Source organism: Ooceraea biroi, chromosome 6, assembly GCF_003672135.1.
Source record: "Ooceraea biroi isolate clonal line C1 chromosome 6, Obir_v5.4, whole genome shotgun sequence".
Lineage (NCBI taxonomy): Eukaryota > Metazoa > Arthropoda > Insecta > Hymenoptera > Formicidae > Ooceraea > Ooceraea biroi.
Genome location: NC_039511.1, coordinates 9191849 through 9205236, shown reverse-complemented (window position 1 = coordinate 9205236; position 13388 = coordinate 9191849). Strand labels below are relative to the sequence as shown.

The window sequence follows — 13388 nt, the reverse complement described above, 5'->3', positions numbered from 1 at the left end:
GATGCCTCGTTTATTCTCTTGGCTCGTCGATTTTATCGATGGTTACCTGTCCTTCGCATTAATCAAAAGTTTCATTTCTGTCTCTTAGGCTATTAGACTTGTCAGAGGAGAAGCGTTTGCGTTCTTCCGTTCCGTATGATTCTCCAAAAAAAAAGAAATCGAATTTTTTAAATGTACGTGAATCTTTCACGTTGATTGGAAAATTTCTTATCTCAAGCAAATAGACACGGTGATACACGTTTGTTCCCATAGCTGTCAAGGACGCAACGGAGGCATTATTAATGCACGCCAGACCGACATACTGTTATGCCAATAAAGCGTTCGAGATGAGCCCAGTACTCGCGCTGTCAATTATCGGGTTTTTAGTCGTCGAAACTCGCGTAGTCCTCAAAGAAGATGAAGCAGCACGTCGGCGGCTCGAGCATCGGATATCCCTTTTACGAGAGGCGGACAGGTCCGTTATTCATTCCCCTACCCGCGCGATACTCACACGAATCAAGTACCACGTTGCCGGAAGTACGTGCTTTCAGTCGCCGTGCATTTGTTGTCATAAATTGTTAATCGTGCCATTACTTGCACGGGACATTCGTAAATAAAACAATATTGCAACCGTACGAATCAATTTCGGAATTTTTAAGTGACGTTCGGGAGACACGGCGGCAAACGAGCACTCGCGAGATTAAACAGCTCCATCGCGAGGAGGATGCTTCGTTACGCCCCTATAAATTGACATGTCCGCGTTGCGCAATAGCGCAATCAGTTCCCGCTACTTCAACTACGCGCAAATGCACGTACGTACGCACGCATACCGGCGGTTATCGAACCGGGATTTGCATAATGCGCAAATGCGAGACGTATGGTCAAATTAGCTGCACGTGCCAACGACGACGACGACGAAGACGACTATGACGCTGAAACACTGCGTTCAATCGCTCTGTATGCAGATTCGAGCCCTCAAGCCGATTCGCGCGAGCGACGGGCGGAGATGATGCATCTCCTCGCGGAAAGTCGGTCGATCCGGCTAGCTCCAATCTGATTAGCGCAACGCGAACGGCGAGCATAACCGGGACACGGTATCCACGACACGAACTTCGCCCACGGTCTCCTTTACCGGTCGGTTGTGCTATAAGCAGTCTGTTCCCAGGTGAAGGTAATCATATTCCGCGTTCCACGGTAATGGTGAACGAACGCAGCCTCCGGGCCGTAACGGAACCTCTGCCACCAGCCTGCACCCCGGCCTCTGTGTCGGACCCGTGGGTGCACCTTGGCTTAGCCGCGCGTACCCTCTCTAAGCCAAACTCCTATGTTGCCGCAATTATCGCACGACCGGCTGTTATCTCGGCAAGCAATAGCTCGCCCCCCGTTCCTCCCTACGATCGTTATCGTTACCATCTTGTTCCGAGTCGCGGACAAGGCAGACTAGCCTCTGAACCTGACCTGACCCCGTGATGCCGCCACGGCCCGGCCTGCACCGAGCGGTCGGCAATATTGCTACGCGAATGCTAATAACAATTAATTTGCTGCTATCCACAATTCAATGAATAGTCCGCCGATCGGGTGGCTGGAAACCGCATGTGAGAAGGGATCCCGTTGCGGTTGCGGAGTACGATAGCGATCGTTACTATTATTAGTCGGCTGATGGTTAGCATCAGCGTAAACGAGTACGCGAGCGCAATAACGTCCGTGCTCGCGTTAATCACTCGTGGGATAATCGCGACGCATTAATTAGCGGATTAATTGGAACGCAGGCATCCTCGCGCCTTGCATCGGCGTGACGCGACGCGGCCGCGTTTAACGCATCGCCGTCCGTTGTGTTGTTGCCGAGAGGCATCGCTCGCTGCTCCGTGAGTTTCGTTCAGCGTAATTTCACGCGAGCGTGAAAGTAAAATCGGCTGGGCATGCCTCTCATCGCGCACCGACACCGCCGACGCTGTCGGTGGTGCCGTGCGTTCGCGCTGCCACTTTTGACGCGCCTCGTAAACCATCCTCGACAGGTACTCCTCGCCGTCGATTCATAGTGCACGCGCCGACAAACCGGAAGGTGTTGACGACCATTACCAGCCGATTGGACGCGAATCACCTGCGGCTGTGTCGGCCGCTTTACGCTCACGCTTGGGTTCGCTAATGCATAAACTCACTGGAAAAGAGTCAACAGGCACGTTGATCATGAATTATCCCTTTGAAGCACGATCACGCGATTTACGAGCGACGTTGAACCTCGCAAGAAGCTCTGTATCGCTTTCGATGAATTATTTTCCGCATGGAAAATCGTTCGCAATAAAATCGACACGCAAATACAACGTCCGACACGAGATTCGAGAATTTTTCATAAGAATCGCAGTCCTGTACCTAATGTACGACATAGACTTTTTCGGATCGCAAGATATGTATTGCTCTGCATTCCGAATAATCTCACATCTAACCGTCACAAATCATAATTGTCTGCTCGATGAGCAGCAAATTCCGTAACGGGAGAGCATCAAGGGAGCTACGAGTTGAGGGGATCTGAAGAGAGCCGGCGTATGTCGCGCGCGTGCTGCAACCGGAAGATGTCATCGCCGGCAATTACGACTGGATCGAACGCAGGTTTATCGGCAACAAACGTGCCGCATTGCAGGCCGGACGCGACACCGCCTCTTGCAACGATGCACTTGGATGCACGTCGCGCTTTATAAACGTGCGCACCCGAAGACACGGTGCCTTCCGTTGCGGCGCGACCGTACCGAGAGCGCAAGTGGAATTAGTCTCGGTTCGACGGACGCGCCTACCACCATGCCGATCCTGGACGAGCAAGATGGAAAGTAATGCACCTCGCGACGAATCAGGATGAATCGACGGGAATGCCGATCGTGCCGAAGGGAAAGAGAGAGAAAAAGACGAAGACAGCTGGAGCGGAAGAGAGCCGGGCCACAGCCGGGCCGATATTTCCATTCACGACGTGTCACCGCACGGGTGTGTCGTTTCTGGGTTGCGAACGCGGTCCGTGTGTCACACGCGGTCACGCACGCACGCACGCACTTGCCAAACGTGATACGAGAGCAACGCGGTCCTATTGGAGACTCCACTAGAGTTCTCCAACAAACGAATGCGTTAAATTTGAAAGAGATTAACTAATTATCGAGTGCGTTAATGAAAATGTTTTCCTTAGCTCGTCAATTTAGTTTTCATTTTTTTATTTTATTTAAATGCTACTTAAAAATCAAGAATAATATTTCGGTTGCAACACGAGAGACATGTTTTTCGCCTTTAAAGCTACGTGTACATATAAGTAGAAAACAAAGAATCTGTTAAGATCATAGCGCTACACGCTATACGCAAACTAAAGGAACGAGACTCCAGACCATGCAAATGTAGACGTTACGGCCACGCTGCAGATTACCGTGGGTAAAAGAAGTTATAGCTTCGACGTACGTACTTCACTTGGAAAATTCGTGGAAGGAATCCGCGAACGAATGCCTCGAAACACTTCCTACAATACTCGAGCGTCCGACCCTGAGTACTTGGGGCTAGAAGTGCAGGGGAGTACGCATGTGTATGTATGCGCGCGCGCGTATTGGCGGTATGCGTTCATACCCATTCACCGAATTCCCCTGTTCAATGGGCCGTACCGTGAATACGCAATGACGTAAGGGTCCCCGTTGCTTTGCCGGTGAACCCTGGCGCGTTGCGGGGCCCGCGTTGGCGCGTCCATCGCGCAGAAATGTCTCGCGGATTTATCCATTGGCGCGAGATTCATTACGATCGGCCGGGATGTAATTTACGGCGCGGCTAGCATGAAACGGACGTTAACGAGCGAGCGCGAGTTTAGGTGTCGCGACTCTCGCATTGCTCCTTCTTCCTCCTCTTCGTCTCTTCCTCACCGCCTTCTCGGGGCTACAATGAGCTGCTGGTGAATGTTGCCAAAGGAAGAGTGGCAGAGGAGGAATATACGTGAAGGAAAAGATGAAGTCGACAGGTAGAAGAGAAACTACCTACGCGCGATCGCGCGCTTCTCTCTTTTATCTCGGTACCGCTTTGTATTAGGCCGCTGTCGCACGCTGGTATGCGCCGCCGGCTTCGCCAAAGTCCTCCTTTTCTTCCCTGTGCGGGGATTCTTCTTATTTTTCCTCGCCTCCCTTCACCTCTTCCTCCTACTCCACCTCTTCTTCCTCCTCCTCATTCTCTATCGCGTTTACCCCGACTAAGTCTGCGTTTCTAAGTAATTTCTTTTCGTCAAGAACCCATAGATACGATCGTCAGCCTCTTCCTTTCCTTCCTCCCGCGCGTCGATCGAAGGAACGCAAACGCGCCAGCACTTGATTCTATCACGTACGCCTGAAAATTAAATTTTTATTACGAATTTTTTCGTTTTGCACACGCTTTTTCCTATACGCGCACTGTTTTCCTTATCGGGCGTGAGGAGCCTAAAGCACTGTGCCGGCCAGCCGCACGAACGGAGGTGGTCGACGTGCAAACACGCGTGCTCATTCCCACGCACCCACGCGTGGGTGCTGTCATGGTCGGTTCGCGCTCCAGGTAGACGGACAAATCGTATTTAGCCTCCCGCCGCGGCGCGAACGTGTCAAATGTTCTCTCGCGTCGCGCCAATTTCGCGCCTCAGCTCCGACACCGTATTACATTGCGCTTAGGGCTGATTCTATCAACGCCGATTAACTCCCGTTAGAGCTTAACCGATTAACTCGGCTTGGTTCGGGGTCATGATACCGATCATGATACAAACAGCCGCAGGCGATTCAGTTAATACGTTATGCTTGGTCGCGAATGAGATCGGTTCGCGTTCAGATTCGCGAGAGAACCAATCGGTCGAAGATGCAAACCTTTGCTCGGTTCTACACATATACATGCGTGTCTACTGTCCGTCCAGTTTGCCGGGTTGATCGTTACGATTGTCAGGACGGCAGTTACGTGATAGAATGCTACGTGACGAGATAGGTACAGCTTTGAGTCATGTCGCGATTGAATAGATATGCGTACAATCGCTCGTTATCTTGTTATACTTGCGTGCATACGCGAAAAAATTTGCAAAATCTGTCTGAGTACACCTATCTGTGAACTGGATAATTTGGAATGATTACATTTGTAACTTGTAATATATAAGAGAATCAGTACAAGGCCGGAGGCTATGATATTTTCATTTGATACGTCATTTGCTGACAATCAATTGGTAACCAATTTAGTTTTTTTAAGATATGACAGTTGATCAAGTCAACAAACTTTGAATACGTCCAAGTAAAGACGTCTTCAAGGAAATGCTTCGTGCTAGGAATAAGCTTTCCTTAATTTTACCTATTTAATTGAATTTGACGTAAAGATGGGATCAACTTCTCTTGATCACTTGGTGTGTAACGACATAAAAGATACCGAAGCTTGCTTTGGGTTTCCATACGTAAGATTAGGCTAACAAAAGCATCATTTACGTGTTGCAGGGTACGGAAGAAGAGTGCCGACATGTCGGCGTTGAACGCCGCGCCGTGTAGACGCGGGATAATCCTCTGGCTGGCCGCCGTTCTACTGCTGGCGTCACGATCCACGCATTCTGGTGAGTTTTTGCAGAAATGCCTCGATGCGCTTCTATCTCCCTTTCTTTCGTCTGGCTTCAACGCCTCGGACACGCTTGAGCCGCCGTACAAAACGTGAGTCATTTATTTGATAGAGAGACCGTGAACGCGCGGACTCCCACGAGGAAATATAGGAAGCAGACGCACAAGAAATATTTTCGCTTGTCCGAAGACGCGATCGGATTATTTCTACTTGCGGCTTGCTGGAGAAGCCGGATCACATCCCACATCATGAATGTAACGAAATATACTTGAATCAGAAAAAGAGTTCTTTTAGCATTAGGTTTCCGTTAATGCTATGTATGCTCTTTTTACCCTTTACTTGCGGGAATGCCGAAGAAGAAATCGGATATTGCGATAACATAGACCGATCAGGAAAAGGAAGAGAGTAAAAGCAACGATCTCGATAAAGATGAGGAAAGTCGCAGCTGGAGCATGTTTCATCGATTTATTTACAGCAGCATCACCGGATGTTCAACGGGCAGAAAGAAAGATCAATTCTATCAAGACGCGTCTCTTGCGATAGATAGAGCTAAGTGTCGCGTCATTTTTAGAGATTACAAAAAGAGACGCGAATAGAAAGACCTAAAACGAACGGGGTGCGCGCTGCGGGCTGAAATTAATTTCTGAAAATCGCAGTCGAAGGGAGAGGGGACCAGCGAGAAGCGAGCACTTCCGCGATCGTCTTTCTTGTACCGTCTGGTGTGACTAACGCAGAGAGAGAGAGAGAGAGAGAGAGAGAGAGAGAGAGAGAGAGAGTCGGCCTGGCCGGCCAATGTTTGAATGAGCGAGCCACGTTCTGTCAGGCCGTCGAACCTATCCGCGTGTCTCCCTTCCTCTCTGGCGACGGGGAGAGCATTACCTCATAATGCTCACCTCTGGCACCGGTCGTGTCGGGGCCCCAAGGTGCTTTCCCATGGACCTGGCACACCATATTCGTTCTTCGACCACTCTCGGGTCGCCCTCGGGCGGTCGGTCGACCTCCTTCCTATCGTGAACCTCGTTCCGCGAAGTACCGCGTGAGCTTCTTCCCTTTACGTCGAGCGGGTATGTGTCTGCGCGATATTGCCAGTATCGAATTATCGAGACTCAGTATCGATATCCGAGATCATGTTTCAAACAGATTTCGAATGGTCGTTCAAGTATTGCATTATTCCGGAGGGAGAAAGAACGGCGACGCGTGCGAGCCGTACTGACTACAGATCCGTTAAAAACGCGCCTCGATTCGTTACTTTCGCGATTCGCTTTACTCGAGAAAGTAATTCCATGTTCCGCGGTCGAGAGAGGAGAGTGCGAGTAGAGCGAACTCATTTCAGGAGTTCAACGACGATCGATAGAACGATCAAGCGAACGGCCGATAGGGGAGGCATTCTCGGAAAAGCATGATACTACGAATACAACGAAGCGCAAAAACGTTGCATCATCAATGAAGGCTTATTGAGGATGCGTCAGTTTTGCTTCTCCCCTTCATCAATCGTCGTGCTTCAGCAGCGAGGAACAGGTGTGGTTAAACGCAAGGAATCGATTGAATTCCGCGACTCACTCGGCGCGTCTGCTCGCTCCTTTTTTTCCCCCCGGGAATTGCCAGGCGATTCTGTGACTCTCTCGTGCGTACGTGCGCGCATTCTTTTTGCTCCTGGAACTTTTCTCGGGCAGGCAGCAAGGACGATCGAGATCGACGCGCTCGATCGCCGACGATCCATCAGGCGGCGGACAAGTTTTACTGGATTATGTATCTTCCATAGGACAGTGCGCATTTGCGAGAGCCTCGCATTCAAAGGAAATCAAGAACATCGCCGACTCTGCGATAGGCAACAGGTTCTCATCGTAAAAAGCTCATCCGCGTCCTGTTGTACGATCACGCGCGCGCCAGTATAACTCTCTCCTCTCGGGGTTCCGCCGATTCCGAGATTATCGAAATCGCTTGATGCATTACGGCGGGAAATTACGGACGGCCGCGCTAGTCCCTACGCGATATTTCTTGCGTGCTTGCGCGAAATTGTTACATCGCAACGCGCGATCGTGATATTCTTATTATGCGCGATCGGAAACGCGGTAGTCGGTATGAAGTATCACACACGCCACTTCTCAGCAAGATATATAAATTATCGTTATTACCGGAATTCCGCGACAATCGCATATCATCCTCGCCGTTGGAATTCTCATCGAGAATCCGATCGGTCTGCGCGCGTCCCATGAATTCCGTTAATTCTTGATAAATTGTTTCTTACGCCAGTGTTAAAAAAAAGAACGAGATGGCACGACACAGAGATTGAGTTCGGTGTCCCACCCGGAAGTGATCTAAGCCTGAATATCGACGAAGGGAGGGAACAGGAAAAAAGCATCTTGGCAGAGCAGTGTCCGCGCGTAGCGGTTCCTCTGCTGCTGCATCCGCGCGATGCTGCGTGAATTCTGGTCAAACCTGTAAGCCCTGAAGAGTAGTCAGCCGGCGTGCCCGCATCGGGATGTCACTGACCGCGTACCTCACCGTTCGCCACTTACGGTCCACGGACGGTATGCCGTCCACCGAGAGTCGCACCTGACCCCTGAGGCGTTCCATATTTATGCTTAATGCTTGGCAAAGTGTCGTTATCGTCAAGCATCATCAGACATGCTCTGTCTTTCTCTCTTTCTTTCTCGTGCAGCGACGTCTCGGAGGAGCATCCGGATGGCACTGCGCGCGGCGTGGAGTGCATAAAAATGCGCCGAGATATATGTGACGCGGGGCCGCGTACAGTTATGCGCGTGTTAAGTGCACTTGAATATCCACGTGAGATGTAATTTGTACAAGGTAATCCATAAATCCATCGCGCGCACGCCAGACACTTTCGTATCTCCGAGGAATCTCAGGAATTTTATGTTCCCCCAATTTCCCTCGTGATACATTAAATTGAGAAAATCTGACGTTAATCAGGCGCGCCCTCCTGGCATGAAGCGCGAAATGCACGCCACGAAAACAACGAGGGCTCTAAAGCGACTCGACCTAATGCGTTTTTGATAGCGAGCGCGAATAAATTCCGCGTCGCCAATTCAGACGAGGAAGAGCTCTCGCCAGGTAAGAGGGTATAGAAAGGATCCGTTGTAACCGGTACGTCGTAAGAGGACTTCACTCCCTCGTCGTCGCGCGTACTCTTCCGAGCTCCTCTCTCCCTCCTTCTCTCTCTCTCTCTCTCTCACTCTCTCTGTCTCTCTCTTTCTTTCGTATCTGTATACCTTCCTGATGACTTACCGAGATGGTGGTGAGGTCAGCGGCGGTCATCCGACGAAGGGAATATAACGGAACGCGTGGGTGCAACGTCAGCGTGACACGGATTAAATCGGACGCGTTAATCCGTTTTGGAAAACGGGCCGCTTCTAAGCGTAATTTAAGGGCGATATATGAACGCGCATCCACGATATCGCGCGCGATGCGTCCGTTAGATCCGACGTGCATTCCCGCGCAACGAAGTGAATCGCAGAATAGACGTGCTCCTTATCGGAAACGAGCGTTTCTTTCGTCCGAGAATTATTCTCATTGCCGAACCTAACGGCGCGCGGACTCGCCTCATAATGTAGGAAGTGGCAATGAACCCGATCCTGTGATTGGGAGGATATAATTTATGATTGTCCTCGAAAGTGGCCCCACGCTAAAAACACCGCGGCTTGTATTACGCCAGAACCGGTCGGCCAGGTTTCCTCGACGTTGTCTTCTCGATATCCATGACATTGACATTAACGGTCGCATCGGTATAAACAAACGGCGCCATTTTTCAGTTTGTCCACCGTAATCTGAATTTGTCCCGGCAAAATTATCCGGCGAGCCGGTTGCGTAATCCAGTCGAGGTTGCGTATACAGTCGTTGTCTCACATAACGAGATGAATCTCTCAGCATGGCAGAGACAGAGAGACAGAAAGAAAGAGAGAGAGAGAAAGGAAAATCCCGTCATCCAGCATAATGAGTCTTTTCATCTTGCAACAAGGGATGAAATTATTCCATCATCTTTTTCATCAGTATGCGGAGAGGCTGGTGAGTCGTGGCGACGAAGGAAACCGCGACCTTGGTGAACGCGTAATGCAGAATTTCGTGCACGCAATACGCTGGAGAAGCCGGTGCTGCGGTGCCAGGTGTTCACCGGAGCGTGTGCGGTTGATGGTAATGAACTTTCGCGAGGCAAGGCCGCCGGGGATGATTTCATAATGCGAGCGCAATAGCTTGGCGTTCCACTGCTCTCGCCGCACAGCGTAACAGCATCGTTCGCGCGAGCGTACGCGCTCAAACGCTCGGAGAAAGGGACGGGTCAGGTCGAGACACGTCGCAAGAGGAACCGAGAGGAATCGCCCTTACGGAGGGAGCGAGACAATCGCGGGGAGGGGAACGACATAGAGAGAGGAAACGGGAGGACTCGGCGGTACGTTGACTTACATAATGACTCCCCGCGACTTCGCTTGATATATATGTATGTGTGCTGTGCATACGCGCGCGATTCTCCGTCCTCGATTGCGAGCGAGACGGTGAGAGAAACGTATAAATCTCGCGCGCGGGAATTATATTCGAGGGAAGATGCGTTTATTGTTGATACTGATAAACTCCCACGTCGTTCTTTTTCCATGCGGCCAAGATTGATTTAGAGTCTCCGCGTTCCACGTACGCCTCGAGAGGGAAAGAAAGGGAGAGAGAGATCTGCTTTAAAGCATGCCTCTCCTAGTCGATGCACTTCCGCGCGGCTTTGTACGATGTGTTTTATTTGAAAGAAACTGCATTTTTACCTGATGAACATTATCTCGCGTGAGATTTATTAAACGACCCTCGCTGCCTCTTCCAGGAGGAGGTTCGCGCGCGATTCGCGCATCTCGATCTTGAGCGGATAAGGGCGAATGTCGAAAAGCTCGCAGATCAGTAATGCACCGAGATCGGCGTGCTCCATCACGATGCAATTCTCCGTTACTACAATCAAAACGTGTGGTGACTTTTTGTTAGTATCTCCCGGTCGTACGCACTCAATGATCGTCCCGTTAGTCCATTGACGGTAATTTATCGATCACCGGTGAAGCGAGAAACTGCGGAGGAAATGATTGGTCGCGCGGCAAAAAGCAGTCGTTTGGTTTTTGGTGCGTATCGTCGTAAGACTTGATGGGCCGTTCGAGACGCGACGAGTCCATCAGGCTTCAATTGGATCCGTTGGCTCCAGGAAAAGCCAGTCAGATCCATGATTGCTCTCGCAGCAGACGTCTTTTTCTTCTTGCGTTTCCTATTTTGGTAATTGCAGCATCAAATTACCAATTTCCATCATATGTTATTTATAGATCAACGGGCGTTGAACATTTAATTATCGCGCGTGGATGTCGCCAAATAATCATATTATGCAAGAGTGTCATAACAGTTGACCCTGCACAATGAAGATCACGTACGGTGATTACAATTGCGTACGATGTCGTGACACCTTGACCGTGGTCTGGTTGAAGGGAGGTGCGACGTAATAATTTAGTTCGCCCATTATGCGAGACAGGAATCGTCTCGGTAGGCCACAGTCTACGCGTACGTGATGGATCCGTATAACGTGGAGGCACGCGGCTCGGGCCTCTGCTCGCTCGTCGTTGGACTGATGAGACACGACAAGACCTCCATTCACCCGGAGAGCTAGTGTCGTGGTTCCCAGTACAATTCGATTCACTGAAAACCGCCTGCATCGCGGAATGCTAATTCTCGGCTACCATGGCACTCGCTTCCATGTATAGAGTATATTGGTGGTTAACGAGTTCTCTGCGCAAGTATTTCGTATCGAGCAAAGGTCTTCAATCAACGGAGAGATGCATTTGATGTCATTTATTATATCATTTATTGTACTATCATAAATATAACTTTTTTTAGTAGTAATAGATTAAAACTATCCTTTACGAAAAAAATCTAGATGGTATAGATTCTCATCCGTACATTATACATCAGTTGCACGGATGTCTTCGGATAAAATAAAATCTAACGAGCGATAGAAATCTGCACACGACTCGGTAGATGAGACAGCGGGGACGAAAGCGAGCCGGAAGCTAGTTTATTGTTCAACTCCTAGAGCATCTCGTTGATTGTACCTTGGAAGGGTGTCCTGTCACGTTCCAGGAACAATCGAGCTCGAGTCCTGCGCGCGACACTTCAATTCTAAAAGAAATTGCGAAAACTCGTTGGGTAAGAAAAGAATGGGCTTGAGAAGGGAGATATACGCGCTGTTATATATGAATGTCCGCTCGCATCGCGCGCGTGGAAGAGCGAGAGCCAAAGAGAATTCAGTATTCCGTGCGCATTCAGCATACAACTCGTTCGACTGAGGCGAGGGTGTTAACGAGAATTCGCCCACGTGTGTTCGTGCCATATGACGCTTCCACTGTTCGCTCCGTTGTTAAGCCCCGGTACACCCTTGAGAGACGACGAATGCGTCCCGCTGGTAATTACTATGATAAACTGCACGCGGGAGGCACATTGACATCCTCCCCTGCAAATTTCACCCAGCTTATTCGACAATCCCGTTTTACGCTTTCCATTAACTTTAATCTCACATACGCGCCCGTACCTGTCACAACGTTACGATCGTGTCGCACTAACAACGATATGCTTTTTCTGATTACAGCACCGGTATACGATCAGGATACCACACAGATCGCAGAGTACGATGGAGGTATGTATATCACATATCATACTGGCTTTTACCGTACCTAATCTGTAATACCTAAGTGACATGCGTCGATAACGTAACGTTAATTGTATCGTTTTACGGCAAATCGCGCGTATACGACGTGATTAGAAGACTATTAAATGATATGATAAAATTAAAATTTTACTAGATTTATTACGCAGTGTGATAATGTCACTGTGATGACAATAATAATAATTGACAAACATTAATTACGAGATATATTTCAGATTTGCGGATTTATTCATACTAAATTATTTCTGTCTAGCTGTTACTGGGTGTTACTTCAATTTCCAGCGATACCAAGAAGGCGACAGAATTATTACAAGTGAACCATGTCTGAATTGTACGTGTCACAATCGAATGTTAATGTGCTACCTGAAAGTTTGTCCGTTCACGAAAGCGATCGGTCAGGATTGCACGGTGGAAAAACGTCCAGATCAATGTTGCCCTGTGATCACATGTCCGGAAGTACCGGTTCAATTGTTGACATCTACGACGAGCGCGCCGGCGATCTCAGATTCCACAGACGTCGGTTTTCACGACAATTACGGATGTCATGTCGACGAGAGATTTTACCCAGATGGTGCTATGCTACCAGTGGAGCATCACAATCCTTGCGAGCTCTGCTACTGCATCAGAAACAGAACTACTTGTGTCATGCAAGAATGTACTTTACGAGTGGCGGGATGTAAACCAGTCTACCAACCGGGTGTATGCTGTCCGATCAAATATAATTGCGGTAAGTCTCATTATTTTATTTTTAGATTGAATTGTTTGTTCGTCTGAGAAAGTACTCATAGTTAGTGATTTATTGATTTGAATTTTTTCCTGTACAGAATATGATGAGGAACCTAGCACTACGGTTGGTCCAACCCCCGGTCTCATCATGACCACAACGCTACCTCCTGGCATGCTACCACAATGCTTCTACGAGGGTAAAATCTACGAAGACGGCGATCTGATTTACTCGACTCAGCCATGTCAGCATTGTTATTGCTTCCGAGGGGAGATCGCTTGCGCGGTGCAGAATTGTGGGACGCCGATGGAAGCGCATGGAAAGAACTGCACGGCCTTACCGCCACCGGAAGGAGAATGCTGTCCGACCACATACCAGTGTGGTGAGTAATTTCACGTAATAACCGATGACTGCGACGTGTTGTATAACTCA

General features: G+C 49.4%; 1 protein-coding gene across 1 annotated transcript in view; it reads left to right on the top strand.

Moving 5' to 3' along the window:
- LOC105280803 (titin) overlaps positions 1–13388 on the top strand; it is a 38272-nt gene that overhangs the window by 16055 nt on the left and 8829 nt on the right. Inside the window, exons 2-5 of the mRNA XM_011341615.2 lie at positions 5427–5539; positions 12155–12202; positions 12486–12959; positions 13057–13338. Of these exons, the coding sequence (XP_011339917.2) occupies positions 5449–5539; positions 12155–12202; positions 12486–12959; positions 13057–13338 (895 nt within the window). The 5' untranslated portion in view covers positions 5427–5448. The remainder of the gene's footprint in view (positions 1–5426; positions 5540–12154; positions 12203–12485; positions 12960–13056; positions 13339–13388) is intronic.